Raw genomic sequence first — 12,658 nt, 5'->3', positions numbered from 1 at the left:
GCAGGCTCCATTTATTTTCTTTGACTGTTGTTTCTGGCAAGGCCGCGTCTCAGTAAACACCACTCGCCCACCATTGTAAATCCGACAGGCGCAGATCTTTCAAGTTAGACTCCTTTGAGGAAAAATGGAGACAGATCGGATGGCGGCGCTCGGGTTTTCCGTCTTAATGAGAGAGTGGAGAAGAGGGATGGCGTTTGATCCCTGGCATGGAAGCCTCTATTTAAGCCTGTCAACGGTCATCACTCTCTCTCTCCCTCTCTCTCTGTTATGGATGGAGAAACAGACCTGCACCACTGGATTTGATCAACTCAGTCAGGCACACTTAACCCTTTTCAGGACCAGGATCCAGGCGCCGGAGTCACCTTTGCTATCACCGAGACAGACCGTTCACTCCCCCCCACCCTTCACGACAACCTCGAAAGTATCATTGTTGATTGATCACCTAGCTGGAAAGGAAAAGAAAAGGCAGAAGCAGATCTGTGAAAATATTATTTTATTTGTAGAGCTTCGCAATGAGCAAGGCTCTCAGTCATCATGCTCCAATTTCATATCACATGTTTGTCCAAACCACACAAGAGCCTTATGGTTCTGCAAGGAAGTCTCGCTATAGTTGCAGCCTGACACCAAGCCAAAGACGATAAGCCCCAAGATAAATTTCCATCCTCCTCTGCGTGGACAATGAAACTCTTGAACTTGAACTTTAGGCTGCGGATGTTGACGGACTCCTCAGAGTGGAGGAAATGCCTCTTTGATGAAGGGCTGGAGGGCAGGCCTCCTGACCATTGCGGACCTGGACTGGAAGACTCCTTTTTCATTGCAGCACTAATGGCTCTACCTAATCAGGCCTGATTGGGGCTGCTAAATAAATACTCTCTCCATTCATAATATCATGTGTAACTTAAGACAAAATCAATACCTAGACTGAACACTAATAGCTAGAGGCAGAACAAATGTCTCAGCTCTGGCTGCAATACATTTTTCAGAATGAGTCCATCAGTGACATTGGCATGGATCTTTGATACTTCCAAATAAAGGCACATAGTTGAGGATCTTTCATATTTCAAAAAGCAGCTCTATATCAGGTTTTAAATATTACAATTTAAAACAGATTCATGCATGCAAACTATTCAGAAACAAGCTTTGTTCCAAACTATCAATGCTCGGCTAAGTTTAGTTCTTTCGAACTAACATCATGGAGCGTATTAAACTTATTATCAAAATCAATCTTTCAGAAGCAGGAGTGAATTTCAACATATGCGTAAGCTCGAGGAAACAAAACAACTACGGCAACACCTACAGTAATGACTGACAATCAAAATTGAATCCGCAGATCCCAACAGTCATATTCAGCAAACAATTAGTGTCAATCATCAATCAAAGATGAATCAAGGTGACTCCCCAGGAGCAAAAAGATTGATAATAAACACTGGAGTCAGGACTAGACTTCTGTGGGTTTAGGAATAAATAAAGCGAACGACCCTGACATCAGCAGCTAGTAAAATGTTTGGCCGCGTGGACCCTGTGTGGAGTATGTATGAAAGAGAGCTTTGTGTTATGAGAAATAAATACAGACAGACACAATCGTGTTTGAGTGAAAGTGTTATGCCAGACGTTTCACAGCAGCAAAATTGGAATCTGGTTTGAAACCTGTGAATAAAGTTAAATGTGCTTGATTTATGTTCCGCTCCACATCTCTGCTGCTGTGTCCGTTTGTGTAATTGTAAAACCATATAAGCGATGTCCTGAATCTCTGACACCCATCAACAACAGACATCTGCAACATCTGACTGAAGGAGACTCAAAGAGACAGTCACATGTATGTTTAAAAGTGATGTTTTTTTGTGTTGTGTTGCCAGTTTATTTTGTTTTTTAGCTCGGGTTGGTTGGCGAGTTACTTGGCCAGTCTCCTCGCCACATCTTTGTAGGCGGTCTCAATCTCAGAGTCAGCAGCGCAGGTGTTGGTGAATTCGTCGCGCGTGTAGGCGTTCTTCAGATACCGCCACACGCCCGTCATGTCTGAGGGGATGTCGTAGTTGCGGTACTTCTTAGCAACAACCTAGAAGAGAAGGCAAAGATGTGAGAGAACTTGATTCATCTTGTCAGGCATTTAAAAGTCTTACAACTGTACCATCAGTTTGTTATATTCAGAGCATTCAAGGAGGTATTTTGAGATGACTTGATGCAATTTACATTTTTGTACCCTGCTTTCCTTCAACCTGCCTCATTTACTGCTTTTTCAGTTAATAAATGTAAGAGTAAATTACTTTCAACAACAAGCTGTTTTCTATTCTGTATATGTTCAATTAAGTGAGCACTAGCAATAGCGTGTGGACTTTTTCCAGAAAAAAAGGTGAGGAAATTGGACTGGAGAAAGAGAAAGATGCTGTGAGTTGCTATGACTGATTTAAAGTAACTTAAATTATTTAAAAAAGAAAAAGACTAAGAGTCACTAACTGCATCAGCATGCTAACATGCTCACAGTGACAATGCTAACATGCTGATGTCTAGAAGGTATAATGTCTACCATGTTCCCCATCTTAGCTTACCACCTTAGCATGCTAACATTTGCAGATTAGCGCTAAACACAAAGTACAGCTGAGGCTGATGGGAATGTCATTAGTTTAGCAGTTATCTGGTTATGAGCCTGCAGGTGGCGCTAGAGGAAAAGTCAGGGGATCACCAAAGTCAGTTTGTACCAGATTTCAAGGCAATCCATCCAGTAGTTGTTGAGATGTTTCAGTTTGGACCAAATGTTGGACAGAGAGACCAAGTTGCTATCCCTAGCTAAAACAAAACTTAGAATAGCCTCAAACATGAGTACTTGATGTCAAAGATAATATACAGTAAATCAAATACAATTGTTTTTCTCAATGGTTTTAAATGAACCAACTAACATTTATGCCTATTTTCCCCAGGTACACTGCCTCTTTACCTTGACTATGTGCAGCTTAGGCAGCAGGTTGCAGTCTGCAAGAGTGAGCTCGTTTCCATCAAGGAAGCATCGGTTGGAGCCCTTCTCCTCCTCCATGCTGTCTGCGTCGATCTCATCTGGCAAGGGGCTGTTCAGGTAGTCATCCAGCTTCTTCAGAGCCCTGGTCAAGCCTTTCTCAAGACCTAAACAAACACACGTACGGATACAATACTTGTTAAAAGGTGAAAGTGACATAACCTGTGTGTGATAACCTCACTAGGTGGCAGCACAGCAAAATATATGAGTAGAAGCAAGCCTTAAACACTGGCCTCTGCTACGACCTAGTGGAGGAATATAATAATGGCTGCCATATATCTTTTTCCCTCTTGTTCTGTTGTGTGTGAGTATGTGTGCATCTGTGAGTGCAAATGGCACAAAATGAGCAGCCCACCGGCGTTGGCCTCTGGTTTAGTGTTCTTGATGTAGGCTGAGAACTTGGCGAAGATGTCATTTCCAGCTGTGTTCGACTCTCTCTGCTTGGCGCCCAGTTTGGGATACCTGAGCAGACAGAGTAGGGGGGAACAGAGGCAGGAGACGCAGTCAGAGACGCAGGCGGACCGAACCATCTGGATAGCATTAACACCTGGACTGGAGCTCAGCTCAGACTGAAAACATGTTACACACTCACATCGAGTTGGCCGCCCGCCCCTTAAGCTCTCTCACACTAAGGTCCATTTATAATGCAAAAAACTTTGCAGGCAATAAAAGAAAGATTTAGTTAATCTGATGTTTTTCACTGAAACTGCTCACACACAGGCTCTAATATTTTTTTTTCTTTTTGGGAATGACAATAACAAAAAACAATAAACCTGTCTTGATTTTTCTAAAGTTACACAAAAATCTGTGGCTGCTGTCAATGAAGTAGGTTTTTGTTTTCAAAATTTAAACGTGCAAAGGTGGCCGAGACATACAGTATATACTCATTCACAAAAGATTTACAACAGCCATAACAACAAACAGTTATATCAGTTAACATCTTTAAATACGGCACATATTCACTTTTATGAGATTTAAATGTTTCCTGCCCTTTCAGCAGCATTGCTGAAGTTAAATAAATCTAACCGAAAGCAGCGTGTGTGTGTGTATGTAGTCAGTGGTGTAATCTGATGCTGTAAACTACGTGTTGTAAAACCTTCCAGCTGAATTACTTTGGAGGACAGAGTGTTTCCTCCAGGAACTCCTCGATCTTGTTGATATCGGTCTTGACCTCTCCGTTGAAGGTCAGGAAGGGAGGGTGTGTCCCTGGGGCCAGGTTGTGCAGATCTGCTGGCTTTCTGTAGAGGACACAGAAAGAAAGCAGTGTGTCACGGGGGAAACCCGGCGAGTGCACAAGTGCGTTGTAGTGTTGGAAGCTTGCATTCCTGTGTCCTAACCTTTTGAGGTCGACGGTGGTGACGTTGAACACGACTCCTTTAAGCCAGAGGATCATGAAGAGACGCTGGGAGAAGGGACAGTTGCCGATGCTCTCTCCGTCGTTGCCCGCCTGCACAGAAACAAGGCGATGGAAAACAAGTCAGAGCGATGAAATATGGCAAACATACACATACCATACACATACAGAAGATGGACCGCAGCACCAGCTATAGTGGCTCTATGCTGCGACATTTAGGGGATTAATCGATTAGTCAATCAACGTAAAATCAGTATTTAGTTTAAGTAATTTTTCAAACCAAAATGCCAGCTATGTGATTGTTCCAGGCTCACAAATATGAGAAAGTGCTGCCTTTCTTTGTCTTACATCGTAGTAAATGGATTCTCTTTGAACTTTGGACAGTTGGTTGGACAAAACAGACATCTGATGACACAACCCTGCGTAATGGGTTGTATAAATATAAACACTTCCCAAACACACATAAATACGTCACTAACTGTATTATTATTACTTTGACGCTTTGCATTTATCCAAGTGGTTTTGTGTACATTCAGCGAGATCATGTGTCGGCATGTATGGATACGCAGCAGAGTATCAACAGTGACACCCGATCCACTGGCCCAGCTGAATTATACATAGTGATTCCATCACCTGGTTCACTGGCCAACAGGGCACAGAGTACAGGGTCAGAGTTGTAGGCCCGCAGACACAGGGAGGTCCACAACACACAGCGAAACGGGTGCACTGACCTCAAGGTCAGCAGGATGAGCAGAGATTTGGGAGTGGAGATAGTTTCCTTCATTTACTACATGAATGATTGAAATTAAACTCTCTTTAAACTCTCTAACAAACCAGTACATTAATTTACTTATGTGCAATTTCGTTATTACCGTCCTTCAGTTGGCTAATATCATAAATAACATTAGATGATGTACTTGCAGCGCCAGCACTTCACAAATAAAAGATGCTACACCGAAGTGGAAAACATTTTGCATTCAGTACATGTGCCCAACAGCACACTGCTCCCAGCAAAGACCAGAAAACAGAGCTGTCAGTCTAAAAGTAGCTGAGCTGACTGTATGCACGCCAGCCATTGAAGCTCAGTGCTGTCGGGCGGCCTGAGTGCATGTGATGCCTCTGTCTGTGCATTGTTATGGCTAGGCTCAGCGGCACGGCGGTAACACAATACACAGCCGCTTATAATAGCCAATCGACATCTAGAACATGGAGGACAAAAGCTGTCACACACAACCAGGCCTGTGGGCACAAGGAACGTGAGTGCATGGAGCCGCTGAGCGATCTGATGATGAGTGGGGTCCACTGGAGGCAAACGTTACCTCATATGATCCATCACACATACATAAATGCATACTGTACTATGACTGCTCAGTTTGAATGAGCTCACATTTAAATAAATGACAACGAATCGTTACCAAGGCAGAGTAAACAAAACAAAAATGTTTTTATGTTTCATGTGTTTTAAAGTTTGTATTTCTGCCTGTAATTAATTAATTAATTAATACTACAATTTTGGCCTTTAACATTTGTCAGCTCACCTGTACAAATGCACTTTGTTCCAATAGAAAGATCACATATCCAGGCTCAGAGTAATACTTGGAGTAAATTATATGTTGCTGTTTCAATACCAGTATGCTGTTTTCTTTTCCAAAGCTGTTTATGAAGCACTTTTTTTTTTTACATTGAACTTAATTGTACAATTTGCACAAGAAGTACCATGTTTTCAAAAATACCTGAGCGTATTCCTTACCAGCGTGCCACTACAGAGTAATAGAATTTTTAAACTTCAGATTTTTCTCTTCATGAAGTTTTTTCGTTTAGTATTACATATATCTGTAAGGGTGGAGGACTCAAAAGAGAAAAATAAGAATCGTAAAAATTGTTGCAGCAGAGATATCCTGACTTTTATTCTCAACAATTGGTCATGCGCAAAAAATGCTTGATCCCAAAATGCAACCAATTACATTTTTTTGTTCATCGGAGCCCCACTGCCTGGTAAACACCAACAGATTTCAAACTCCACATCCGTGTTTATACAGCTTTCTGTTAGACAGTCATTGTCTCCCAGTCCAAGCTGATGACCACATTATATTACACAGGCCGTGTGAAATCGCTGGAGAGCCCCTTTAATGACTACACTATGTGAAGACTTGCTACTCATTTATGTCTCTATCCTGAGATTCATCACTGGGGCATTGATATAGCCTGTGATCATGCTGCTACATGCTTCCCTACATTGTATAGACCTTCTCTCTGCTTAAGTGGAGTTTAAATGAACAGATTCAACCGTGCATGTGTCATGATATGTTGAATAGATTATACAGTGAAAGGCTACATTTTGTGCAGGGGCAGAGGGCATTAATGGAGGGTGCAGCTATGTAGGATAGATCTCTGTCCTTCTAGGTCACAGCTCAAATGCCAGCATGAGGGGAAAAAAAACAATATCACGGCTGCAGCTGCTATAGAAACTACTCCATGTCCAAGGTTTGTGCATCCTCACACATCGAGCCGAAAGTGAGTTTGGTTTCATTAAGAACAACATTTATTGGACGAGTGGCAGCTTAGAATCGCTAAACTAAATATAAGACAAAACACAAATGATCTCGCTACAGTATTTATGCTTTCTAGAAATAAGAGTACTGAAACGACGGCTAACGGCAAGGCTTAAAAGGGTGATGCAAGCTGGCCGTGTGTATGTGAACTTTCAGTTGCCTAGCTGAGCGGTTTCCTAGGAGGTGGATTGGCTGAAAGCAGCACCAGCTAATTGGGCCGGTGCATCCAGGCTGTTTTCTCCCTGCTTCCACCTCACCTGCCTCAGGTAGATTCATCTGCCTCTAACATTTCCCACAGGGCCTCAAGTGCATCTACTTGTGGAGATCAAAACAACACTGCTGTATCTACTGAGGGTGGTACTGTACGTTAGGTGATAATCTGGAGCGTCTATTGATTACATAATGTCCTTTGACTCCATTTTAATGTGTGAGACGGGGTAATAATGGTACCACAGCAGTTCCCACCATTAACAAGCAGCGTTAGTATCACTGTCACAACAATCCCGGGTCAACATAGAGAGGAGTGTGCCAGTGCCACTGTAACTCTACCTCTGCTATTGAGTTACATGAGCTTTCCACAACACACAGTGGTGCTACACTGAAAATCCTGCCGACATACTGTCTCTATCTTCCATCAAAACTTAACTTTAGAAAACACTGTAACCATATGTTCTGTCTCTGTCTTACCTTGACAAAAAGCTCGATATCAGGGTCTCTGTCTTGACCGTTAGTGGACATGATGCCTGGTTCTGGCTGTCACCTTGAGTCTTTAGTTTGTTTGTTTTTTAATCTACAGTCCTTTGCTTATCCTTGGAGGTCTACATCCTCCAGAAAAAAAAAAGATGAAATAACCCAGATTATCCTCTCCGCTGACAGTGATCCCTCACACCTTAAATAACCTGTTTTGGTCCCTGATTCAAGATCTCCACCACCCTTTTGGTCCCGTAAAGGCTGCCCTCTCCCTCGTTTGTGTCCCGCAGGTGAGGCTGAGAGTCACTCCAGGTGGCAGGTAGAGCCCTGTGCTCTGATTTGGACACAGATGGAGAGCAGAGCTAGCTCTCACTGACACAGAGTGGAAAACAGGTGTCAGTCTATACCAGGGGGTGGAGCCCCATCCCTCTCTCCTCACCACTGCAACCAAACTCCCCTCCAACACACATCACTACCACTAGCTCCCCTCTTATCGGTCTCATATCTCCTGAACTGGTCACCTCACTTTCTTATTTTTCTCTGGTCTACTTGCTTCTTGGGGTCGGAGACTTTTCCAGACACGTCACAAACTAAAAAAATATCATCTATCTTGAGTAATCTCCAATATCAAATATATTTGGGAGTCTTGCTGAAGTACATTCAAATATATTTGTGTCACTTTCTATCCGTTTTTGAGTGTGTGAGAAGCAGCACTCATATTTAATGCACGCTCACGTGTTTGACTCTGGCAGGATACGACAGGTTATATTTGATCACCAGTTGGAGACCTGGAGACGGTTCATCTGTGAATTATTCATGCTTGGCTTTGGTTTTAAGGCAGGAATTGGCGTTCATTTACGGAAAAAAGGGCCTATGTAGGGCAACAAAAATGAAAGCAGGTCTGAATCTGTATCAGCACACACTGAAGAAATTGAGCGGCACTCACCATTTGCTTCATTCAAGAGATATACCCAAGAATACAATCTCTCATCGATTTGAATGTGAGATGAAAGCATAGAGAGAGAGAGAGAGAGAGAGAGAGAGAGAGAGAGAGAGAGAGAGAGAGAGAGAGAGAGAGCGATGGGGTGGCTAGGGCACATTTTTAAACTTCTATTTATAGAGCAGCCCCCTCTCCTGGCTGACAGACCGACATGCAGCACAAACCAATTACTGGGCCACCATGGAAGAAGGAGTTCATTATCAGTGTTAATGAGGGAAAATGTTGAGTAGTTTCTAAATGTGTTGTTTTAGGTCTTGGTGAGCTTCTTTGTGTAGGCCTTAACCAAAGTGATGAAAACAATGCATGATAATGAGCTGAGCCCAAACTCTTTTCAGATTTAGAGCTCATTCAATAGTCTTTCAAATGTAGCATCAATAAATAGAAAACCTCTTTCCATGTGGGTACAACTGCATTTCCTTGCATTTTAAAGAAGCATGTTTTACAGGTGCAGACCTGAGAAGGAAGATGACTGATTAAATCATCGAATTTGGTTGTACATTTTTAAACAGAGAAGGTGCATCTGTGCCTATTTTATCCTTTCTTTGTACTGATTACAAACTCATTCCTCTTAAATGACACCATGTAAACATTAAAGTAATGGTTGAACATTTTTGGTAATATGCTTATTTTGCTTTTCTTGCCGAGAGTTTGACAAGAAGATCGATACCACGATACCATATTTGTACGGTAAATATGAAGCTATTTCCAGCAGCTGCTTAGCTTAGCTTAGTTAATTAGGTAGCTTTAGAGGTGCTTGTAGGCGGGTTTTGTGGCTAGCTGTTCCCCCCAGTTTCCAGTCTTTATGCTAAGCTAAGCTAACTGGCTGTAGCTGTATATTCACAGGGCAAATATGACTCAGAAAATAAGCATGTTTCCTGAAACTAAGACACTAACTATTCCTTTAAGGGTTTCTAAATCCTTGACAATCGTGAAATCATAAAGGGTTTAGAAAAAATGGCCTTGGTGTCCTCTTGAGACAAAAGGAAGCTCAAATCACTGACTTGTTGGGCTAATCATTCACCCGAACATCAAACAGTAACAGACATTTCGTATCTTTTCGGAGCCAAGGTGGAGGGGAGTGTTTGACCTCTCCACTTGCCAAATGTGACAACCCGGCGGTCAATAAAAGCATTATCTTCATTTTGAGTCATGAGAGGAAGCCTCAGTGACAACAAACTGAATATGATCACATGGCCATCCAAACTTTGACAGTGACTACTTAAGCATCTTGTACATTTGGTGTTATCTTAAGCAGAGCTTGTTATCATACAGCATACGATTAAAAAAAGATTGTCCCCTGCGAAATTGCTTTTTTAGTGATAGCAGTGATAGCCTCTTCTGCAGTGGCCTGCTTTATCACAGGCAGCGGGGGAGGAGCCACGTAAGCTTTCAACATGGACTGATGATCTCCCAACTCTCCTCCCTACTTTTATAGTGCAGCTTGGTCTGGTTTATGGTGATTGTTGAAGATTAAACTGTTGGGAAATCCACCCACGGGTTGGATAGGATACAGGGCGTGGCGGTGTGCGGAGAAGGGGCCAAGCATGTTGTCACTGCCATGGCGAACTATGGTCCATGTTCATCATAATTGTGATACAACAACATCAGGATAACACATACACTGAGGGTTCTGGTGCTCTGCTGTCGACTGAGGTGAAATCCCATCAATGTTGTTTCTAATCGTCAAGAAAATGGATGAAAAGGACAGACACACTGTAAACTCGAAGAATACGGTTTCTTTATGACTTGATATAAGACAGAAGATCCACACGAATTACGTTTACTGAGAATATTTTTGTCCTTATGATGATGATATATGCATGAAATGAATGTTCTCTGAAACTAAACCAGGAAGTTTAGGATCATTTCAAGAAACCATCGTCCAGGTCAGATTGTAGCAGTTACTGTTTGTTTGCAGCTCATCTGTGTTGATTATATACACCCATTTTCATCTGACTATGGCCCTTGCTGATACAATACATAACCATTTGAAGATTTAGCACATTACAAGGCCCTTTGGTGAGCTCAAACAGAGCTCCTTGAGTCCAGAACTACTGACTCTCAATCTCTGTTGCCCAATCAGCAAAGTGACCCCTGCATGTACTGATAATACACCTCACAGACCAGCTCTATCAGAAAAGCAGCAAAACACACAGTTGGATTTGCTCAGGCATGGAGTTCACCTTTGGTTTCTATGGCCGTACAGTAAACAAGTTAATCATTACATCAGACTGGGGGGTTGCAACCATAAAAATCTTCAGCAGGTAGATATCACTTTTGCACAAACCTTCAGGAATAACTCTAAGATACAAAAGAGAAAAATGACACATGAATACTGAAGCCCAGTATCCTTGATATTAGGTGCCCAATTCTCTCCCCAAAAGGCAGAATGTGTGGACAATACCAGAGTAAGTGGGCAAGGTCCACTTGTGCTGATCCACACTACCTCCAGCAAGAGTACTGGTTCCCAGTTAATTTGGATTTCTGCTTGGGGGTTTTAGAGAACCGAATCCAATTTCTCTAGCAAAAATCCCCATCCCCCAGTTCTGATCTATGTTTTTAATTTTTCTATGAACACTTAATATGACCTACAAAAGGAATTCAGAAAGTCAAATTTCTTTGGATCTTGATTGGGAAATGCCTTATCGTATCATTCAGTGCTGGCACTGCTTCAGCTTATTTTATATGATTATTATCATATCATGACCTCAGAGGCTAATTAGAGTGATTAGTCAGGTTTACGGCTCAGACTTGGCCAACAAACGGCCGAGTCACCAACATCCACAGAAACAGATTGATGTTAGACTTTTGGATGGTTCTCAATATATGCAATACATGGCAATTATTACAGACTGCAGTTCAGTGTTCGATACTCTGCAGTGTTGGTTTTCCAGCATGAGTAACCAACCCTAACACCAAAGAAACAGTACTAGTTTTGTTGACAGTGCACAAGTGAAAGTGAAAAACCAACTTTAATGCCTCATGCTGAACAGTGAGGCTGAAGCAAACTGATGCCTGACCTGGGTAAACCCTGCGCAGACTGTTTTCTCCTCTGCTGATCTGTGTACATGTCTTACCTTGACGAACAGAGAGATGTCAGGCTGGCTGGGGTCAGCCGCTGCAGCGCTGCTCTCATCCAGAGTCACATTCTCCAGAGTCTTCAGGCTGTAGTCGACGGACTCCTCCGGCTTGGTGTCACTGCTGGGGTTGGTGTACGCCATCAGCATCCCATCCTCCGCGTTGTCCTCTTCCTGGATCCTCGGCTGGATCGGCGGATCGTCGCACGGGTCTCCCGGGGAAGCGGAGGATGCAGAGGAGGCCGACGACGAACGCCTGGATCCGTCATGCGCCTCGCCGTTCACCTCCACCGCTGCTTTCTCTTCTGCCACTTCCTCTGCAACTTCCTCTGCTTTTACCTCTTTCTCTTCTTTAACGTCTTCATCGTCGCTGGATGAAGAGGACGAGGAGCTGTGTTTGTCCCCGTCTCTCGTGTCAATGTAGTCCGGCGAGCCGCGCTCTGCCCCCGCAGAGGCGTGGACCTGCACCTCGCTGTACAGCTGCTCACCTGAGCTCTCATGTTTGGGCTCTCGGTCGGGGCTGTCAGCTCCATCACTGCGCTCTTCGTGCACGTTTCGCTCGTCCACTGTGTCATAGATGTTGTCCATGTTTACTGGATTTGTTTTTTTTGACAGACCCGCGGGTTTAAGGTGGAGGAGGAGTGCTGAAGTGGTCTAAGTGGTGTGGCACACAGTCCGCCTGCCTCTGACTGACTGAGCGCCTGGGTGAATTCCAGCGATAACTCATAAAAGACCTTTGATCCTGCAAGTTAACAAGTGATTTATGCAAAAGCTGAGGCCCTTCAAGGCCTTCAAGGACACACTGGCAGTGAGGGAACGTCCGTTTGCGCGCAATACCTCGTGAGGACACACACTGATTTTTAACATATTCTTCATTTCAGTCCCAAACTGCAACAAAAAAAAAACTGAGAAAACTTAAAATGTTAAGGTAAAAAACTTAAACAACACAATTTTGAGTAAGACAATTGAACTTATTTC

General features: G+C 43.1%; 1 protein-coding gene across 3 annotated transcripts; it reads right to left on the bottom strand.

Moving 5' to 3' along the window:
- Positions 1-1,891: 1,891 nt before the first annotated feature.
- Positions 1,892-12,268, bottom strand: clic5b (chloride intracellular channel 5b). Of its 3 annotated transcripts, XM_070925633.1 has the most exons (8): positions 11,889-12,040; positions 8,138-8,148; positions 7,601-7,668; positions 4,345-4,454; positions 4,120-4,245; positions 3,363-3,469; positions 2,933-3,114; positions 1,892-2,056 (listed from the first exon to the last, which is right to left on the bottom strand). In XM_070925633.1, exons 3-8 carry the CDS (start codon positions 7,649-7,651, stop codon positions 1,892-1,894), a joined length of 741 nt encoding a protein of 246 aa, XP_070781734.1. In that variant the 5' UTR covers positions 7,652-7,668; positions 8,138-8,148; positions 11,889-12,040. The 3 variants fall into 3 exon arrangements, with proteins under 3 accessions (XP_070781734.1, XP_070781735.1, XP_070781733.1); XM_070925634.1 differs by lacking the exons at positions 8,138-8,148; positions 11,889-12,040 and adding an exon at positions 8,550-8,559 and having other exon boundaries at positions 7,601-7,626; XM_070925632.1 differs by lacking the exons at positions 7,601-7,668; positions 8,138-8,148 and having other exon boundaries at positions 11,681-12,268.
- Positions 12,269-12,658: the final 390 nt, after the last annotated feature.

Source organism: Enoplosus armatus, chromosome 19 (genome assembly GCF_043641665.1).
Source record: "Enoplosus armatus isolate fEnoArm2 chromosome 19, fEnoArm2.hap1, whole genome shotgun sequence".
NCBI classification, from domain to species: Eukaryota; Metazoa; Chordata; class Actinopteri; order Centrarchiformes; family Enoplosidae; genus Enoplosus; species Enoplosus armatus.
This window is presented reverse-complemented; position numbering and strand designations above follow the sequence as displayed.

What these genes read in the sequence shown, in the direction of transcription:
- clic5b (XM_070925632.1), bottom strand. Translation starts at nt 12,268, where the DNA reads ATGGACAACATCTATGACACAGTGGACGAGCGAAACGTGCACGAAGAG. An exon ending in ACATCTCTCTGTTCGTCAAG is followed by an intron (nt 4,455 to 11,680) that starts GTAAGACATGTA and finishes GTTTCTGTGCAG; the next exon opens with GCGGGCAACGACGGAGAGAG. An exon ending in GAAACACTCTGTCCTCCAAA is followed by an intron (nt 3,470 to 4,119) that starts GTAATTCAGCTG and finishes CTGTCTGCTCAG; the next exon opens with GTATCCCAAACTGGGCGCCA.